Genomic DNA, 21,425 nt, shown 5'->3' on the forward strand with positions numbered 1-21,425 from the left:
ATTTGCTGAAGCTCCTAAAATTAGAAGGGAGCACACTGCAAACACCATGGTAACTGCTTGGCATGGTAAATCAAGGTCCTTAAGGCTCCCACACAGACTTGCTGCTATTGTGACTACAGTTATCCAAATGGCACCTAAGCATTCTTACTACTCACCAAGCAGATATGTTACCTTGGATTAAACTAAGAATAAAGCCACGGGCTTACTCACTCAAAATAGCAGTAGGATTTTTCTGACGTTAATGAGTAGCTCAAAACAGCTTAAAAATAATTTTGTTTCTACTGTACATTGTAAAAATAAAAGCTGGATTGATATGAAACTGATTTTAAAAACGCAAACAAATCACACTTTGCAGAGAGAGCTCCCCCCCCAAGCAGTTTAGGAAATAACAGGGAGGAAAAGAAAGGAAGGAGAGAGATAGTACAATGGAAGACCTTCCATATTAAAAGAAATAAAGATTGTTGATCTTGAATGAGATCATCCAGAATCTTCAGAAAGCAGTTGTTGCATTTCACATCTCCATTCTGGTTTATAACATCTTCAATGACAAATTGAGGGTATTGATTATTTATTCAATAAAAGCAGGATGGAACAACACATTTTGAATGTAGCTGTTATCATAAGAATTGTGTCTCCAGTCTTCGCATTCAATTCAGATCTCAATACACTGGTCATCTTGTAGGTCTCTCACAACAATAACTCCTTTGAGTTACTGTTACATCAATGTTCCAAAACTGAAAGAAGAGGCTTCTGGCATCACAGACAACTGAAAACTAATTGCCTTTAAATTTAGTTGCCAAACAACAGTAGCAGATGCCAGAAATAGGTCACAGAAGTTTCCTTAGTCTTTTACACAAATTTTACTCTCATGTTACAAGGAATTTTTTTAGCCAGGAAAAATAGCTGCTGATTTAAATATTTTTCTTTCTCTTTCGCATTCTCTAGGAATATCAGTATAGAAATGTTCATAAAGCAGACAATTTGCATATACACAAGGAAGACAGATGGGATAAATAGGTGTGCACTACCTACATTGTTAAAGATGTCAACCCTCCACACACACACAATGCTGAGCAAAAATATAACAATCCCAGATTACAGGTGATGTGGGAATGCATACTGAGAGAGAAGACAGGAATGTCAAAGCACAGATCATACAAACAGGTGTCATGGAGCTGAGAGTCCCTGTCAGAGCACTTACAAGTAAAACTTCTCTTCCCATACAGGGTTCAGATTCCCAAAGATTGTTTTTGTCCTCTTCTTTGTTTTACCCACTTGAACAGTTACGTATGGATCACTGGACCCCGTCTTGTCTTTGGCCTGCAGACCCTGAGCACACACCACTGAAAGGAAAAGAGAAGGGTTACCACCACCCTGCAACAAGACAACGTGTCTGACCACCACATGAAGCAGCAGCTCATAATGGCCAGAGAAACAGGAATATCCCTCATGAGAACATTTCTGATGAGCCTCAGCTCATGGTGCACTGCAGTGCCTGCAACAGGACTATCTGCACCTGCTAGCTGTATGTCCACTCAGCAGAAAGACAGAGGCAGAAAAGCCCTTCCCCTCTGTCCTCATTTCACACCAACTTGAGGCTCCAAGCAAGATCAAGAGAACCCGTGACTCTCCCACTCACCAGTGATCGTGATCTTTGCTGACCATTTTGAGGTACCATCAAGCACACTCTGTTTCACTGTCTTCATCTGCTGAGCATGTGTCATTTTGCTCTCACAAAACACATCTCTGATCAAGTCAAAGATCTCAGGCTTGTTCCGCTCCCGGATCTTCATGCGATCCTTCATGGCCATGATGAAATTCTGGGTCCGGTCTTCAGCTCCATGCTTGGAGCTCTTCTCTGCTGCTCCTGTGCACCAGAAAATACACAATGCCCATCAGGAACAAACATACACAGAATGATGTCGCACTGAATCTGGACAGAGGGATCAAAGCTGCAAGTTATTCTTCACATGATGATACTGATGTTTACACTCTGTCCCCCCTGCTCCAACACACAGAGAACTTGGACCATTTGGAGACAGACAGGGTAGTCAATCTGGGATCAGAATGCCCTCCTAACAAGAGGTTGATTTAATATCCTTACAGCTGAGAAACACCCAGTAATGAGGTCCTTAAACTACCAGTAGGCATCAGCATGGCCTCTGCTCTCATCACCTTGCTATGAATAAATAAATCCTTGCTTAGGCAAGTGCTAAGAAGAGGAACATAGGACCTCCATTACAAACAGTACCAAAGAACTTGCCTCAGTGGTGCACTGCAGCATCACAGAAGTTTAGATGGGTCCAAACTGCAGAGAAGTTATTACCAAGGGGGTGGAAAGGAAGGACATGACGTGATCAAGAGCCTGGTAAGAGGCCCTTCAGAGGCCTGCATTTGTCGGCATTTTCTACCCATGTGTATCACAAAGCCCCCTGCTGAGCTCAGAATCACTGCAAACCTATGTCTCCTTCTGCCTGGAGTCATCCTGCTTGGATCAGTCATCAAGCTGCAGAAACACGGAGTGCCTCTCTGGATGCCATTCTATTTTATCAGTTCACACAGAGACAACTCAAATAATCACTTTCTAGGACTGCACAGGTATATTAACTATAACAAATCCATATAACAAAACAAACTCAATAGCTCAAAATTTGTGCTATTATAAGCATGCAGTGCTACCACAGTGTCCAGCAGCTGGAAACACAAGTGCCAGGCACATAGTCTATAATTGCAGAGGCAGTCAGCTCCATCTGATAAAACAAAAACCTCTGGCTGCTTGCATACTTCTTAAAAAAATTCAAAGTTCATATAATTATGAGATAAGACCACTCCCACCACCAAATACTTCCTACTCAATTCTGACAGTCATTATTACTGTCAAAATTTAGAAACTGACTACTGCGTCAGATGTGAGACATAAATCAATAAAAGCACCAATGTGAGCTAACAGGGCAGATAACTCAGGTGTGAAATGAAAGTAGAACTCAGGATTGCACACAGTCTCTCTGTACACTGTCTGCAGCAATTTCAAATTATGATCTTAAGTCAGATTAAGCTAAACCACCACAAAAGTCCTGTGAACACATTCAATCATACCCTTTCTGTTTAATGCAATATACTTCTGTTTGTTTTTCTTCTCCAGGATAGTTTAATTAAAGTAAGCTTAGTCCTAGGAAAAATGCCCCCATTCAGGTATTCACCAAATATTAAATTACCTCAAAAATACGTATCAAAGCAGGTGCAAGGTGTGCGCAAAGGCGGTCATCAATCACCAAGACACATGGAACTGTTTTCTTCCAGAAGTGGGCAAATATGATATCTGAAGTACCCTTGCTATAGGGAACTACAGTTTTGCATAAGAAACTGCTTCAACAAGTAGTGACTAAATATAAAAAATGTCCTATCAACACATACACACACAGGAGCCCAGCAGCACACAAACAAACAGAATAAAACCAGTTTGCAATAGACTGTAACCAACAAAGTGTCAGAAGTTCATTAAGGACACTGTATACCAAAGCATGTTATTAAGGACCTGGGTGTGAAAGAAGCTATAATTTTACATTACCTGAGTACTTTTTCATTTTTCTTGCTAGAGGCTTGATGTTCAGCATTTCATTTAGTACAATAAAAAGTACATGCCCCAGAGTTTCCTGTTGTTGGCTTAAGATGAAATGAAATCAAAAATACTGGAATTAATTACACAGTCCCCGCTGTTTCTACTCACCGGTGATGCACCTAGCATTTATTAAAGGAATATGAAACTGAAATGATACCAGGGGCTATGCTTTGAACTTCAGATAAGAAGTGCTATTCAGCTTTAACAGAACTAGGTCTCCTGAGGATGGAGACGGACTCTATGCCATATATGCAGAACTACAGAAAATTACTGGGAAATTGAGAAAGGCCAAACTGAACAATTTGCCTTCCCTAGCTGGAATTCTGAGATCTGTCATCATCCAAATAAATCAACTCTGCCCTGACCTTTCTGACTTCAAGGAAATTAAGAACCAAATTAAAACTTTCCTTAATGCAAGCATTGCAGGACCATCAAACGAGACTTTAAAATGCAAATTTGGACAAATGGAGGAATTCTAATTAAAAATATGTTTAACATTCCCACAATCTCCAGAGACTTTGCACAGTGGACTTATCCCTCTGGAAGCAGAGCAGCAGTCCAGGGCACCCAGGGTTGCAGGATGTTCAAGCCATGACACACAGACCCCTACAACCCTCGAGTCTCCTCCTGCCTTGTGACTCCAGAGGAAGCCCCCCAACTCCATCCACACTGCTTCCCCACTCTGCCTAGATAGTTTGCCCAGGCAGTTCCATTATTCCTTCCCTGGAAAAGATCTCTCTCTGCCTGCAGAGACTGTGCCTGAACTGGAGGGCAAAAGCCTGAATCAGACACACACCTTATTTAACAATACAGACTAACAACAGACAATGTCTGTTCTGCTGTCTCAACAATACACACTTTCCTAATTCTGTCACCTGCTTCTTGGTACAAAACCAAGAGGGCTTCTACACCAACCACCAGGAGGCTAATTAACAATGATGTGTGTATATTTCAGATGCAAAATATGTCACTGTACTGAATGGCAGAGGGTGCTTTTTCTGCTCTTGGATTGGGATTTTGTTTCTTTAATCAGCAAAGAGGTTTTTTGTCAGTGGATGAGCTTTTAAAATCCTGTGAATGGCAACAGAAAGGGATTGGAATATAAAAGTAATGCGTACAGGTTCTAGGCTTTCCTTCTTCCTCTCTAGGACTGAATTATTATTCAATTTATGACTGGAAACAGAAAGCAAATATATCTATATTGGGAATTGTATTGATACAGCTATTAGTAAACTACCAGTGCTGTTATTCTATGCTTTAAGAAGAATTTATGACAGCAGCACAGTCAGGATAGAAGGCAGCTGTTCAGTAGGCGGATAATGCTTAGAAATTATATATTCCTGAAACTTAAAATAGATATTCAAGTTTCAAATAAAGGTATCCTTCTTCCTTCTGTGCAAATATTTTCCTACACAGGACTCTGGGAGCAAACAACTGTTCATCATTATGGTGTCTAACCATCATTCAACTCAGAAGCCAAGATGATTAGCACACGTCCTAATTGGTCTGATTAACCCTCCCCTCACTGACTTGGTCTCAGAACTGCAGCCTCTGAACTCAGAGTACAAAACACACAAGTTTCTCATCCAAAAAGCAACAATCACACCTGCCTCACAATCCTGAGTCAAAATGCATCGAGCAAAAAAGCTAGCCCTGAACTGTGCCTCTGAAGGGCCTCTTACCAGGCTCTTGATCACACAGTGTCCTTCCTTTCCACCCCCTTGGTAATAACTTCCCTGCATTTGTTCCTTGGTCTCCTACACATCCAGCTCCAAATTTACTCCTTCTCTGACACGAGAATTGCCCAACCCACTGTAATTCAGTCACTACTACACCAATGCTCAAGGCAAGAGATAAAAACTCAGTTTCCAAAAGCTTTATGTGCCATCGGGATGTTAAGAACATCCCTATATCCACTCTCAGTCAAGTAAGAAAAGAAAGGTATTCAGCAAAGATTTCTACTACTTTCAAGAATAGCAGACAGCTACAAAGAGAGCACTGTCCCTTGAGCAGGTATTTATGAGCTTATGATAAAAAGTTAAGTGCCCTATCATCAGAATAATAACTCCTAAGTACCTACAAAACTACAAACCAGGAGGCTGCAGTACACATGCTACAACTGATTCCAGGTTATTGCACTTCAGGCACCACCAATTCATGGAATAGCCCTGCTAAAGCAGTCTGGAAATGGGTTTGGATTAAAATTGCAACAAAGCATTGCTGAACCTTACACCAGTGCAGTCCCACACTGATGATAAATTTGTTGAGTGTATCAGATAGTAAGTTTCTTCAAAACATAGACATAAAGAAAAATACCCTCAGAAGAGACAACCAAACTTAATTCTAAAAGACTTGGAGAATTATTTCCCCCAGAAAGGTATGAAGGGTGGAAAATGGATAAACAGCACATTCTAAATCTAAGGAATAAAGCCCCAGGTGTCTACCCAAAATTTTAAGGCATAAACAATGGAAAAGTATTTGTGACCAGCCTGAACATTTGACTCCAGTGCAACATTTTCTGGAAGACTTACACAGATTGAAGTGAATATATATCCTGAGGCATCAAGGTATAATCAATAGAATTGTATTTGCTACCAGTCTGAAAATTCATTTTACTCCACTGTTGCATTTTCTGGAAGCCCTAAATAGACATAAGTGAAGATATGTCCTGAGAATGTTTTGGGCTTTTTGCCGACAGCAACAATAAAGCTTCTGTTAGGAAAAAATCCCTCCTGAGTTCAATATACAAGAAAGTTCAGTCTTGAATTTATGGGATCTCTAAACTGTTGCTTGTCACCCAGACACCCTGTTTCTCATTCCTCAAGCACAGACTATGTTCTTCAAACATACAAATAAAAAGAAATTTAACTCCTCCATTTTCTTCTGGTTTGTTTGGTTCCAGTTAGAAGAAATTTAGCATGAACACACCGAAGCAAAGAACACAGTTGCCTGAAATTGCCTTCTAATACATTTCTAGTATTGATAACAGTTGTTTACCCATTCCAGGGGGACACTCAATCCCCTTCTCCAACTCCCACCCCTCTCTTCTGTCTTTTCTACCTTTTCATCACACCATTACCATCTCCATTATCATCTCCATTACCATCTCTACATCTTACTCCAGCTAATGACATCTTCCACATTCACAGGGGGTACCCCTGAAGACTGCTCACAGTCTCTCTTCCTGGACACCTTACAAGTAACTCAGTAAATAAAATTTTTGTTTGGTTGGCTTTTACCTTTCTACACGCTTCACACATTTTAAGCCTGTTGTACTGTCAGTTGTTTCCTCTGTTTCTGTAACTCTGTGTGATGAAGTAGCACGAGTTTACACTTTGAAAGAAAATGTGAAAACATCTGCAACACCCTGAATAAAGTAACAAGTTCATACTTAATGCTTTGCCATATATGAAAAGTAATTTTCAGTTGTTTCTTCTTTCTATGGAAAAACACACAGTATTGCCATCATCACATCCCACAGCCCACTGCTAAGATTATGTAATTATAACTAGAGACCAGAAAACTTTCCCCCATGGTTACTCTTCAGAGTCTCAGCTGCAGAGACACCCTGTTCTCGGAGAGTCTGAATCACTTAAATTCTCTTCTACTTCTACCTTTATTTTTCTCACAGTAAATTCAGCCTTTTTTCTCTTTTGTAAACAATAACCTTAAAAAGATCATCTTTCTCCCTGTGGTTTATCTCCCTCTTCCCCAACATGGTGAAAGCATAAACAAGGACTAAACCAATTCACAGAGCCACCGCTCCCAGCTATGAAACAGTATCTACTGCCCTAGGACATGGATATCAGTAAACTGTAAGAGCAAGCTGGAGATGTAGCAGGTACACTGCATGCAGATGTCCTACACCTCTGCCCTGGGCTCCACAACATCCCTTTAGAAACATTGTATTAGGACAGACCTAGTGTAGCTATTTTTTTTTCTTTGCTGAAACAGCATGATTCCTGCCCTCCTGTCACAGACTGACAAGCCTCTCTTTTGAAAGATTAACAATCTTGCAACATCCTTTCTCAAGACATTTTCATATTTCTCCCATTACTACTGAACCCTCTCCAGTACCCACTCCCATCTTCATGTTTCTCCTCCTTATGAATCCTCCCTTCCTGAACATGAATAGCCACAAACCTCTTCTGCAGCAACATACTCCCACTTAGTCATTAGCTATTTCTTTAATACAGAGGTATTTCTCTGTTGTTTTCAACTTCAGGACCACTGCTCTGTACAACAGCTTTGTGCCTGTTTCATCTCCACTGCTGGTGCAAACCTAATCCTCCTCACTTCTCCAGAGATTTCTCCCTTTCTGAGATATCACAACTCCCTTGCAACATTACAGCATCATGGCTTCTGAATCAAGCCTGGATGCTCTGAGCTTTTCACCCCAAAGACTGAAAATTACCAGTGAGCAGAGAGTTCTGGTGAACTCCAGAAGTAAAAAGGTTATTTTCAGAAACTGATCCTGTGCATCAATCAGACTGTGACAGAAAACTGGGCTATGACCACACTACATTCTCCTGGACCAAATGCAACACCACAGCTCTTTGCTTATTCACAGAAAGGTCTCAACAAAGCCAAAGTGCCAATGATGCAACAGTTCAAATGCTATAAACTCACTTCCCAACCCTCAAAGACAAATCTGGAACCACTAAGCAGCTGGGGAACAGAGGTGTTTGGCCAGGATCATGTGTCTTACAAAAAAGCCATTGCAAATAGCCCTAAACCTAACTATGACAAATCTAAGACTCTGCACACATGAAAAATACAAGAATAAACAATATCCATTTGGACTGTTAAGAAGAGTCTTAAGAAAAAACAAATTACCTATGATCCACTGGTTTCCCTTCCTGAATCACTTAGCTCAGCTTTCCCAAACTACAGCCAAAGGTAGATAAAAGATATGACTTTTTATATTCCTAGAATTGCTGACAGGAATTTGTAATAAGTCCCTTCACACTTCACAAACTTTTCTGATTCCTTAGAATTAGTCCATCAGGCTACAATGACAAGAAAAGTAAGAGGGAACAGAAAGAGCCACACCTTCTTACTCAACACTTAAAAAACATGGAAGAAATTTCTATTCTATTTAGACTGAGATATTTTGCTCTCAAGCAGGAATATAAATTTGACACTGAATTAAGAAATGGGATTTCAAGCAAATAAAAACAATTGGACCAAGGCAGATGCCTAAATTAATTTTTTTTTCTCTTTTTTCCCCTTTAACTAAATTCCTTTTAAACTTCTCCATTGTTCGTATAAGGTGTCATTTATTCTGAAAAGTTATAGTTCCTTGAAGGGATGACTTAGTTTTTTACACCAACAAAATAATCAGAAATGGTAGTAGAAAGATGAAATACTGCCCATATCCTCAAACAACACCTTTGTATCTGACTCACCATATCTGCTCCAAGTCTCTAGAGTGGTTCAGCCAGGCAGGCCTATTGTTGAAAAGACAAAATGCCTTCCCATTGGTGTTGGTACAGATAATCCAGGCTAACTCCTGGGACTCTGTATCCTGAGCAGGAACCCAGAGTTGTTCTAAAAGGCTTATAACAGTGGCACAGACTGACTAGATGAAACAAGCAACCCAACTGCAATACCATAGCGGGGGGACAGAACAAACATCAGAATATTCAGCCTCATACCCCATTCATCCAACCCACACTTCAGTGCAGGATATGCTAGCAAATACACAACTTGAGCTGACACAAGGAGGGCGAGCAAAACAAAAAACTAAACCAACAAACAAAAAGTCAACCAAAAACAACAAACAGATGTGAAAGAATAGAGAATGAAAAGTTCTTTTAAAGGACATCGTGCACAATGCTGCAAAGTTCTTCAGCACCAGTGGAGCTGTCTGTGCCTGAGGAGGTAGGCTTAGCCCAATGGCACCTTCTCAAAAAACACACAAACACTGCAGCTTCACTGATCCCTGACACACCAGCAGTACATTTAGGAAGGTTGTGGAAACTGTTTCTGGAGCAGCCACTCTCCAGTGGCCCCTACTCACTCTGCAGGCAGTCAGCATTGAGCAAGTCTTGGCACTTCTCGTGGCACTTGACCCCGCACTCGCCGCAGCGCATCCCCTGCCGCGCGATGCCCCACAGCAGCCCCTCGCACTCGTAGCAGTAGGTGGGAGTTGTGGCTGTCCACACTTCAAAGTTGTGTGGGGTTGTACAAGAGATGGGGTAAATTAAGGCTTGCAAGGTCTTCTTATAGACATGGGATTTCTGAAAGGCAAGAGCACATGTAAATGAATATCCAGGAAGTGACTGAGCCCACTTTTGGTGGTTAACACGAGAGTTTTACAGGAAAAGGCACGACCAGCGCAATAAAGCTGCACACCTGAGGTGCAAAAATGCATCAAATTTTTACATGCAGTGTCAAAGGACACCCTTCCACCTTCCAAAAATGTCTCCCCCAGCACTAAAAAAATTGGAAGATTAATGTTTGTGGATGGGAAATATCTTGAATAAAGCAAGCTCCACACACTGTGCCTTCTGGTAGATAGCATAGAAGGAAATGGTAGGATTACTGAGATCAGGAAGTGTATGGACAACACCATCAAGGCAGATGATGTCTCTTGGGGTGTTCTATGCAGGACCAGGAGTTGAATTCAATGATCCTGATGGGTGCCTTTCCAATTCAGCATATTCTGTGATTCTGGGTTTCTACATTTGTCAGGATTGCATTGATACATTAAATGTTATTTTTACGTATTTAGTTTCTTTAAACAAATGATACAGTAATCTTTGCATCTATATTTTTAGACATCTGTGAAGCTGGCTCTGAATCTCAGAGAGCCAAATCCTTTTAATTTTCTTACTAAGAACTAAGAGAAGTCAAGTAACCCTCCCACTTACCAGCTCTTCATCTTTGAGAGATGTTCTAGTAGCCATTGCTGAGGTAATTCCAGCTTTTCGGGACTGAACCAGTGACTAGGGAGGAAGAAAGTTTGTTATTCACCACCAACACTTACAAGTGCAATGGCATTAAATGTCCAGAGATGTGAGCAAGGGGACTCTCTCATGCCAGACACCAAAACAGCAATCTACTGCATTTAAGTAGGCTGCTTAAAAGAGTGTTCACATCTCAGAGGAGTCAAACATATACTCTGAAAGGTCTCCAAATTGTTTCCATCTGTCCATAATCAGTCTCATTCTGGTATATTTCTATTTGTTTCTCCGAAAGAATTGCCAATGAAACCTGGGTTTGCATCTTCACTTTTGCATTCTGGTAGCAACAGTAGCTCTTCTCATGTCTGAGGTCACAACAGACTCACTTTTCTAGATCTAACTTCATTCATCCAAAAGGAGATTATTTCATCAGCTTTACAAAACATAAAGTATCCCAAAATGTGACAGTAAAGAGGTTGCAAGTAACAAGGATAAAAGAAAGGGGAGTGAGTTGGGAGCAGAGGTTTGAATGTGATGGTGTATCACATTCATCAGCCATCACTGAACACAATGAACTGCATTTAACACTCAAAGAACTTCCTTTCACATAATGGCAACACTGCTGTGCAGCTGTGGACAGCACAGGGCATTGTCTTTGCAGCACCTCACAGTGGCATAAAAGGGATTTCTGCAGCCACTTCAGTAACATGAAACAGAGGATATTTAAAGATAGCAGCATTTGCTCTGAAATCATTCAACTCTATCAGCTTTGTACCATTTGTGTTCTGCTTTATTGTTTCAAGAGAAATTGAAAAAGTTCATTCCAACAGTGATGGAGCAGGACAGAGTGCTGGATACGCATTCACTGCAATACTGCAGGTACAAAACAAAAAGCAAAGAAGTAGAGAGGGAAAAACATAAAGTAAGGGGATTTTTTTTCTGGTGAAAACTTGATGGATAGTCTTCACCTCCACTTACCATGGCCTGTGAAGAGAGAGAATGAATGCATTCAAGGGAAGTAACACAAGTTAATGCCATTGTTGCAAAGATTTAAGATACAAAGCAGTTAGCTAGACACATACCAAGCTGCCCATGCATAAACTGGCAGACAAAATTGTATGCATTTTTTCACATGAATTACAGGATATAGAAACTTTGGTCTTTCAGCTGTTACAGCATTTCTCTCAAGTATGAAATCGCTACGTGTACTGAATACAGCCAACAGAAAACCATTTGTCCTGCAGAAGCCTTATTTCACCATATCATACAAGCATATGAAAGTTGTCCTCATTACTCACTTGATTCTCATGCTTCCTCAGTGCAGAAGTCTACTGGCAATATTGCATATAGCTTTTAAAAATCCAAGCACATATGCTCGTTTATCTATCCTCTAAAATTCCAGCCTTTTGGTAAGCTGCCAAACCTCACATGGACATTAGAACTTTCCCTAAGGTATGTGATATTTAGCAAAACATTTTAAAATTATGCAGGTCTAAAAACAATCAAATATATTGTGTAAAATAAAAAGGATAAAGAACATGAAAAATACCCTGATTCTGTCAAATGAATGAAATTGTCTACAAAACCATAGCTTCTCACTGAGATTTTTCAAGCAGTACTCCTAACCCTTTAGCATGAAAATTAATTTAACAAAATGCTTGAGCTTCTTGAAGTGACAATGAATGTACCCATATATCAAGAAAGTAAAGCCAGCTGGGTAAATGCTGTGTGACAGAAGAGAAACAAACAAATCTCTTACCAGATCACTGACAAGTGGAATTGGCTTTTTTTTGCGCAGATCAGGCATGCTATCAATGCCATAGAGACCACCTGCAGGCCTGGAAATTCAGGAGGAAGGAAAAAATAACCTAATTAATTTAGGGTTGGGAGGGGAGAAGAGGGGGATGCTTTACTGGAGGAAGAAAAGCAGCCAGAAGATTATACTTAAGAAAGTGTAAAGTTAATGCTAAAAACGATTAAGTGTTTATCTTCAGACACAACAATCCAGATGTTCCTGCCTGGTGTTGGTGATTAGGAAGGAGCATGTAGAAGACAATCAGCACAGGGGCTGGATGCTGCTACCCTTCTTCAGATTCTAGTGTAGTACACACTTAATATTGGCCCTTAAGGTCCATCTAATTATTAGGAAAAACCTGACACTGGAGAAGAAAATATATTATTTTTATTTCTATAAAAGAGGCCATTCATGGTGCTCAGCATTTCAAGGCATGCAGACCTGTACACACAAGAGATGGCATTTGCTGGCAGAAGTGGTAAAGGAGCAAAAGGGTGATTCCCCCAGCAACAGCCAGGGCCTGATGAAATAAAACACTCTAACCTACTTCCCTCCAGACAAGACCAGCCTGGATAATTGTACCTGGATCCTGCCACTTACTGGTTATACCACATGGATGTAATCCTGTACTTGAAGATGGTCTACTAACCCAGATTAAAGACCCCCAGTAAATGCATCCATCTCTAAGGACTTTAGATAGTGCTTTTCCCTAAAGCTGGAAACTGAGCACACATCTCTCTGCTGTGCCTTCCTCCCTGCAATGAACACCGAGCCCAGCAGGAAAAACCTGCAGCACCTCTCAATGTCTGTCTCACCCTCCTCATCTCCACTCTGCTCTCAGGCCTTGCTGACATGAAGAATATTATTCCTGAGGTCTTCTTGATTACAGAGGCTGCAAAGGAACCCTCTGCCTCTCTATCTTTAGCCATTTGTCTTCACTCCCTGCCACTCTGGCTTACATGTTCTGGTATTGGTGTGACAATCTGGCTGACAATTTCAGCCTAGTTATTTTGTTGATTTGGTACAATATAATCAGTCAAAATGCTCTGCAGGAAAATTACAAGAAAAAGGAGTATGGGACAAACAGTTTTTACAGCCATAAAAAACTACCTTTCAAAATAATATAGGAAATCAAACTGCCATTATAAATTTGCACATGCCATGCAAATTGTAAGGTTGATAAATGACAAGAGGCAGCCTGTAGCCATTAGAGAGCAGGGCATACTCAAGCCCCCTTAAATACAGCCAAAGGCAAAAAAAAAAACCCAAACAAAAACTATCCAGCATGACAGAACCTATACTATAGCTTATGGATGGACAAGGATGTCACAACACAGCCTAGCATGAGGTTGTGACAAAGAGGAAAACAGTCCATTATTGCAGAAACATGTGACAGAATTGTTAGAGTAAAACTGACTTTTTTGATGAGGCGTAGGAGGGTGACGTGTCCAAGCCATGGCTGAGCTGACAGCTGCTGCTGGCTGAACAAGCCTGGTGGGGAGGTGAGCAGTCATGTGGAACTGCAGGAGTTGTGTCAGCTCCACAGTTTTCCAGCAGTGCAGTTTTCCAACACTGGAAATCCTCAGTGAGAGGCTATAATAATTTCCAATAAGGAATTCCAGAAAAACTTTTCGGCCAAGTCATACAAAAAAAATCCCTTCTGACTTATTACAGAAAAATCTCACCTACATCAAGAAGTACAAAATATGTTTATATTGCCACATTTGTCTGCTGCCTTTACAAAACATTTTCATTACTGGTGACATTGTTTTGGGTTAAAATAGATGTCTGGGTAGACTACCCAGAGGATGCATTAAATCCCAAGATTACTTAAACCACAACACAGTTTTATTGGTAGATAAGCTCCGCGTCAAGGATTGGTGTAAATCCCTTGAATTATAAAAGCATATATAAAATCGAAAGGAAGAGTGCATAACCTGAAAAAGATTCAACAAAATGATCACAAGTAAAACTCAAGAGTTAATGCTCCTGCTAATAGTTTTTTCCTACATTATTTCAATTTTTTTTTCTAATATAATTGAAAGGAAACTGTGATACTCTGACATTTCCCAGGAAAGAAGAAGAACATTAAAATTGCATGCTTTATAAATTCAAGATGAGCCTATATAAATTATTGCACTTGAGAAACACATCTAGTTACAACTTGGTTTGTTGCAAAGTACTTTTGATAGATTGAGGTTTATGAGAGAACCAGTGGTAAGCCAGGATGACAAATGTATTTAAAAGGTGCTTGTATTTGTCACTGAAGAGGTGTCCTAGTACCTACACAGTTACACACCAGATGACCTGCTTTTAGCTTGTTAATATCTATTTTAAAAATTCAGCAACTCCTAATTTTCAAAATTGTTGTGTTTTCAGCTACCTCAGTCCCTTTATTCAAGCAGAACTACTATGTCACTTAATAAAATTAGTGTTTGTACAGACAGAAGAATTGACAGTGCCTCAAATATGCACAGTGTAGTTTTATATGTAATAGGGTAACTCTCCTCTGCAGTGGATGTAATATTTATAGCATTATTATGGAGAGCTGTATTGAGGAGTGAATAGCATTTCTGTATGATAAGATAATTTGCACTAATAAATGGAAGATATAGATATGAGATACTACACCCAGAGATTGATCCATAATACCAATTGTACTTTTTTTTTTTTAAGTGATATCTCCAAAGCCAATGATAACAGGCAGGGAATGCCTGTAGCATTATATTGTAGATTAAAATTTCTTGAAGCATGTATTCATCTTTTAATCCAAGTTGTATTAGTTGAGGCTTCCACTAAATCTTGACAATCTAAGCAAGCCAAGGTGGTTTGCAATGACAGAGGATGACTACTTTCTTCAAAGGGCACCGCAACTCTAATCTTTCCATTGAAAAAATAACATAAATTCTTTAATATACTTTGCGGCTAATAGGCCAAAACGTGGCTAAGGGTGGAATTAAAGGTTTATGATCCACAATCACCTCCTCTGGGAAACCTTTGCATGGGATGAGTATGACAAACTTTTGTCAAAACTACATTAGCCAGACTGTTTAGTTAAATCTTGCATTGAAAAGAAAAAAAATTACAGACTAGAGCAAACAATGCCTTGAATTGACAACGCATGTTTAAGTAATTCAGGACTTGTAGGTGTATCCACTTTTCAGGCTAGGAAATAATTTGGTGTGCATTGTCTCCTTGCTAAAGCAGGAGAAGGTGGTGTTTACAGTTACAATAAATCACTGCCTCCTGCTCCTGCAAATTGCCAATTCTCCAGCAGCCCCCTCACTAAGCCTCAGGTTCCTTGGGAAAAGCAGGGGGTTGCTAGGCAGCTCCAGGCATCTGCAGGTGACACTTCATGGGAATATAAATACCACAGAACAATGTCTCCAAAAGCAGAATGTCATATAATGAAGTCTCCAATATAACTTCGTGTTTCATTAAGGAAGCTTCCTTCAGTAGTATGAAAATTAACTTAAGCGTGCAGCAAGCCAACGTCTGGCTGAGATTTCAGGACAAATCTTGCTGCTGCTGACTGACAGCTCCTAATGGGGACCCCACCACCAAATCAAATCACCCTGCTCATGTGCAAGGCACATAACCTGCAAAATGTGTCACTGTCTTTTCCCTGCCAGAGGATCCCAGGGATGCTGCCATGCTGGCACCTATTACCACAGAGTGTCGTGCTGAAATTACAATCAGAATTTGTCTGCTTCATTTGCTGCAAGTAGTGTGCTGTGGAGAGAACGCACGACCTGCTCACTCTCATCTGTACTAAACAGGCATGATGAGAAATACTTTAAAAATACAAACTGAAATAATTTTTAGAGTTACTGCAGTTTTCTCTACTACAAGGAATCGTTGCAAATACAGAAAACTTCCCCAAACCTTTCTTCTTTTAAGAGCAAAAGACAGTACTCTTTCAGAGCTACTCTTTCCCTGCTGCCACCAATGACTGATCCAGGAGAAAGGATTTCATCCAGATCACTCTGAGGTACCCAGTTGCAATTATTTAACACTGCTGCCATAAGCACTTGCCACCAACACATTGTAGATTATACATTGCAACTAATGCCTTGATCTTAACCACAGGTCTGGAAAAACTGCACATCCCATCTCCAGCTGCTTAAGAAGAGACTGAAATACAGCAGCAACCTGGCCTTTAGTGAGGTTTGGTCACTTGATTATTTCATCAAAAACATGCTATTTTTTACTTAGACTGAACTGCAGACTTCTAAAGTGCACCCTAATTATAAAGACAGGGATAAAAGACCTCAAAATACCACTTACCCTCCTTTGAGCCAGGGTGGTTTTGATGGATCAGCTTCATCTTGGCCCTGAAGTGGGAGAAGAATAAAAAAACCAACATGAAATTAGTTTCCAGAAACACCAGAAAAAGTATTTGTATTGTGCCCTGCAGAAAGGGTAACAGACCACACTGCATGCAGGCAAATGCATACAGAAACTCATTCAAGCACCTCCAGTGACCAAGATGCCAGGGTAAGTCATACAGACACAGACAGACAATGCAATTTCATTGAACAGCAAAGGACTGGAATCTGAAGAGCCTGTTCAGTGCAACTCCTCATTCAAAAGGCAATCTTGATGACAAACCTTTTACTTTTTCTTTCAACTCCAGTTATTGAAGAGGTCTTGCTACTACAGGTCACCACTTAACACGAATGTGGTCATAATGAAGATGTTATAAATTAAAAACCCTTGTATGAAATGCACAAATGACAGACTAACATGAACCTCTGTATGAACACTTGTGAGCTTTGCTCATGCCCAAGTGCAAAGACTCTTTAGTCTCCTAAGCAGAGAAGTCCCATTACAGCTTCACCCATTTATTTGAAAGTATTTGATTTTTAACAGGCATGAAACAAGGGCCACCACCTGCAGGTCAACTAGGATCCCACAGAATGATGGAAAACACCACAGACTGCAAATATAGGAATTTGTATTTATAAATTCAAACCATGTTCTTATGGTCATATTTAGACTACATTTATAGAATGATGTTCTGTTTCTCTGCTGATCTTGAGTGGACTAATTAGAAGTATTTGAACACTTGCAATGTACCTGGAAGAAACAATAGGTTCTGGATAAGGGTAAAATGGTTACCTGTAACTGGAAACCTCTTTGTTTCAGCTAACAGGTCACATGTTCTCCTGCACTCCCTGAAAAAAATGCTGCTTTCACACAGGACTAAGCAGGTCACAATGCTAATAGCTGAAACTCCAACCTCTGATAATCACATGTGCCAAGAGAAAAAGGAGGTTGCAACCTGCATTGAAAAAGAAAGTATTTCCAGCCATGGAACTCAAAACCTGAGAGTCAACAAAGTAAAGGAGCTTGAGTCAGGAAATAAAATCCAACTTTATGCAAGATAAAAGAACACAGCCCCAAATCAAAGTTCTTTTTTCTTTTTTTTTTCCTAACCTTTGCTATGTGTGAGATGTGCAACGCCACATTGTTCACAGGTGACAAAGACTCCCAAGAAGAGCAGAAATAACCAAGGAAAAGGAGATGTCTTTGAGGTATCAACTTGAAAAGAAGAAAATGTCCAAACTTCATATTTTTGAATCCTACAAACTAGGGAATTTCCAGACTTGAAGACTACCTATTAGTAATGTTCATTATTTTATATTTAAACAGGTTGACCAGTATGATGTTATCCATAATGGAATGCCCAGAATCAGACAGGCCTGCAGAGCAGAAAGGGGTCCAGACCCACACTCCAGTATCATTTCCCCACAGCTGCAGCAGCACACCAGGTTCCAACAAGCTTTGCTACCAAAATCCCTCAGCCTGAAATCTGTATTTTTTCCAGAGGGATGTGGAGCAACTACTGGTCAAGAGAGTTTTCATGAAGTAAATACAACCAGATCCTTCTGAGCACACATCTCTACCTTTGCAGCTGAACAAGTGTTCAGAGCTGTGGTTAGAAAGCCAACACTGAAATGGACAAAGGTTTCATGCTGGACTGAGCTTGACACCAATGGCTCAGCTGTGCTGAGTGACAGAGAATGACAAACACAAATGTGGCAACATTGACTGGCAGGAGGAGTCAGTTTTCAATCATTTTACGTGAGAATGAAATATAAGTCACTAATATTTGAGATATTAACAGACCATTAAACAGCGGGTTCACTGCAGACTGGAGCATGCAAGAGCTTGAAGAATCTGGGAAAAAGGGAGAAGGAAAGATAGAGGGAAAGCTGTTACCTTGATAAGGTCAGACAATTTCCTACAGGGAGCCATGAGTCAACAGAGAACAGCCAGGAATGTGGATGTGGGGAGGGCAGAAACTATGATCAGGAAACAAACCTACATCATGTCCCAGATTTGTGATGTGCAAAGTAAAATTTGCCAGGAATTCCAGATAATTAAAATACATTGAACAAAATTATAATACATTTTTACCAAGCCTTTCAGACATGCAAATAAAAACAAAAGACAGAGCTTCACTAGGGTCAAGATTGAAAATCATCTGCGCATAACAGCACAAAACAAAAGAAAGAGCTTTCAGGAAGTGGCAATATTGATGCAGGGCCAAAGCAGGTGATGGCTGTGTGAAAGCAGGAGTTATCACCTGCTGAAAGCAAAGTAAAGAGCTAATTTGCTCCAGGCAGCCTTCTCCCTGAGAAAATGCCAAAACCAGCACCTGACATCCATCAAATGAGGGCTGATGCCTTGAGACTGTAGAAGAGCCAATGCCGTACTCACAGTTAGAGTGTGTGTGTGTGGAGGAGGGAAATGTGATCCAGATTAGTGTAGGACCACTATTGGTTTCAAAAGCTTGAAAGGGTTCTGAGCAAACATGAAGGAAATAATTAAGTTGGAGGCTACAGGAAAACAGGAATAAATATAACAGAGGCACAACCAATTTTGCAAACATTCTGGTTTTGTTTCACAAAGCAATTATTTTTCTCTAACTATAAAATGAATGATGAACTGAGTTTCAATTTAAAAAAAAAAACCCTTTTGATGCAGTGCCATGTGACGTTAATAAAGACCGGATGAGGAGGAGGAAGGAGCTTTCAGGTGGATAAACAAGTAACTGTAACTGAGCCAGCCATGGACAACGCAATAAGGAAGCTAGTGGGAGTAAGTAGGATCTGCTGATAAAATCTGGAAATGACAAACCCAGGAGAATTATTGACACTGAACCCATAGGTCCAGTAGAAAGAGCTGACGGCAATAAATACTGAAACAATGGCGGATTAAACATGGAAAAATGGCAAGATAGAAGTCCCAAAGGCTGCCATGAATTTGACTGCAAACAAGGCATTCCTCAGTGGAGAAAAGCATAAAACAATGGATTTGAGTTCTAGTCATCACACTGACCATATGCCACTACAGCCACATAGGAAGAGAACATAATCCCTAGAATATGACCAATGAAATGTCTCCACAGAAGTAAAAGCATAAATACCTTTCTACTATGTTGGCAAGATTCCTTCAGAAAAGCATATGAAATCTATCTATTCTGCATCAAAGTTAAAAAAAAATTACAAAGGAAAATGGCAAAAGCAGCTGGAGGATGCAAACACAATCCTATAAGGAGAAGAACAAAACATCTTGCTTACTACTCTGGCTAAAAGAACCTTTTCCTGTGTTTGTTCAGCAGGCAGGTGAATGTGAGAACTGCAGCTGAACACAGGGGTTAAAATTCAAAAGTGTGTCCCAACAACTCTGTAGAAGCCTTTCAAAAGGAGAAGCAGACACCAAACCATAACAGTTCTGGATAATGAAACTGAGAGATTTATATAAAAGGAAATGGTGTAATATTACACTACAGCAGTCACTATGGAGTCCTCTAAGTCCCTTGTACTGACACTGTAGTCAAAGAACCAGAGGTTGTATTAGCTACATATGCTGGCGTGAGGGTTTGTGACAACTCCAGCACTATCAGCTAAACAAAGTAACCCTCACTTTGCACCCCTCTTAGGAGTAAGAAGTCTTCATATATTCCTCCTCATTTAAAGAAAGCAAACACCAATATTGTCCATCCAAATGTATTTGCTGCAGGTGGGGAGTTTCCAATTCTCCAGAGGCAACTTCTGCGTGCCAGGACACAGCAGAGCTCCAGCAGCTGCTCTGGGCTTGTCACCAGCCCTGGGTTTCCCCAAGTTCAGCCCAGGGCAGCAGCCTGAGCTGTAGAGAGCCTGGGCAAGCAGCAGAAACAACAAGCAGGTGAGAAGAGTACAGCAACAACTGTGAGAGATTTTTAGCACTGTCCTTCCCAAGGACAAATGGGAAGGCAAGGGAAAGCAGACACATTTAACACCCTGTCATCCATCCACATGCTGCATGTCACAGAAAGGGTTTTACTGGCTCATGGCCTTCTTTGCACAGCTCTGTCACTTGATTTTTCCTTGAAAGCAGCCACATTAGACTGAATCTGAATTAATTTTTTTTTTTTTTTGACCATCAGTAAGCACAGCAAGCACATAGGAGAGTGCTGAAACAATGGAGAAACAAATATGTAAATAAAGCAGGCCAACATATCCTTTTTTAAATTTATTTTTTAAATTTCTGATGCCGGTGGATGATGTTCAACAAATACTCTCAAATGGGGAAGAGTGCTTGTCACCCCTAGCACTGCAGTATATTCACTCACAGTAAAGCATATCATAACCAGCTGCTGAAAAGTCTTCTCCAAGTAATTAAAGTTTCTTACCAAGCAAGAGCCAGTTAGAAAAACAATGTCAGTGGCATAAATTTAAGGCCCTGGATTAAACAAGACAATAGATATGGTCACTTAAGGCAAAGTATTCAGTCATAGGGAAGGCAGTGTTTGGTGAAGTCTAAAAAGGAAACAACAGGAATTTTGCTTACTCAGAAAAAGCAGCAGCTGGGCTTAAAAGTAACTTGAGAAGTTACTTAAAGATGCAATTTTAAAATTTTTCAAATTCTCTCATACACAAGAAGATGGTTTAATGGACAGAACAAACAATTATGCACTTCTGTAGAAGTGAAAGTCCATAAAATGGACAGAGGGGCAAGAAAAGAAATAAAATAAGAAATCACAAAGTCTGGAGCAGCACAAGGGGAAGGAAGAACATTCACAGATCTGTTAGCCCTCCATATAAATCTAGCT

The 21,425-nt window shown here is 40.3% G+C and overlaps 1 protein-coding gene across 4 annotated transcripts in view; it reads right to left on the reverse strand.

Moving 5' to 3' along the window:
* LOC306814457 (protein unc-13 homolog B-like) overlaps positions 1-21,425 on the reverse strand; it is a 198,532-nt gene that overhangs the window by 67,993 nt on the left and 109,114 nt on the right. For all 4 annotated transcript variants that reach the window (XM_079330523.1, XM_079330522.1, XM_079330521.1 and 1 more), the window contains 6 exons: positions 16,610-16,656; positions 12,287-12,365; positions 10,495-10,569; positions 9,642-9,861; positions 1,640-1,867; positions 1,202-1,343 (listed from right to left, as the gene is read on the reverse strand). In XM_079330523.1, coding sequence (XP_079186649.1) covers positions 1,202-1,343; positions 1,640-1,867; positions 9,642-9,861; positions 10,495-10,569; positions 12,287-12,365; positions 16,610-16,656 — 791 coding nt within the window. The remainder of the gene's footprint in view (positions 1-1,201; positions 1,344-1,639; positions 1,868-9,641; positions 9,862-10,494; positions 10,570-12,286; positions 12,366-16,609; positions 16,657-21,425) is intronic.

This window comes from Erithacus rubecula (genome assembly GCF_903797595.1).
Source record: "Erithacus rubecula genome assembly, chromosome: Z".
NCBI classification, from domain to species: domain Eukaryota; kingdom Metazoa; phylum Chordata; class Aves; order Passeriformes; family Muscicapidae; genus Erithacus; species Erithacus rubecula.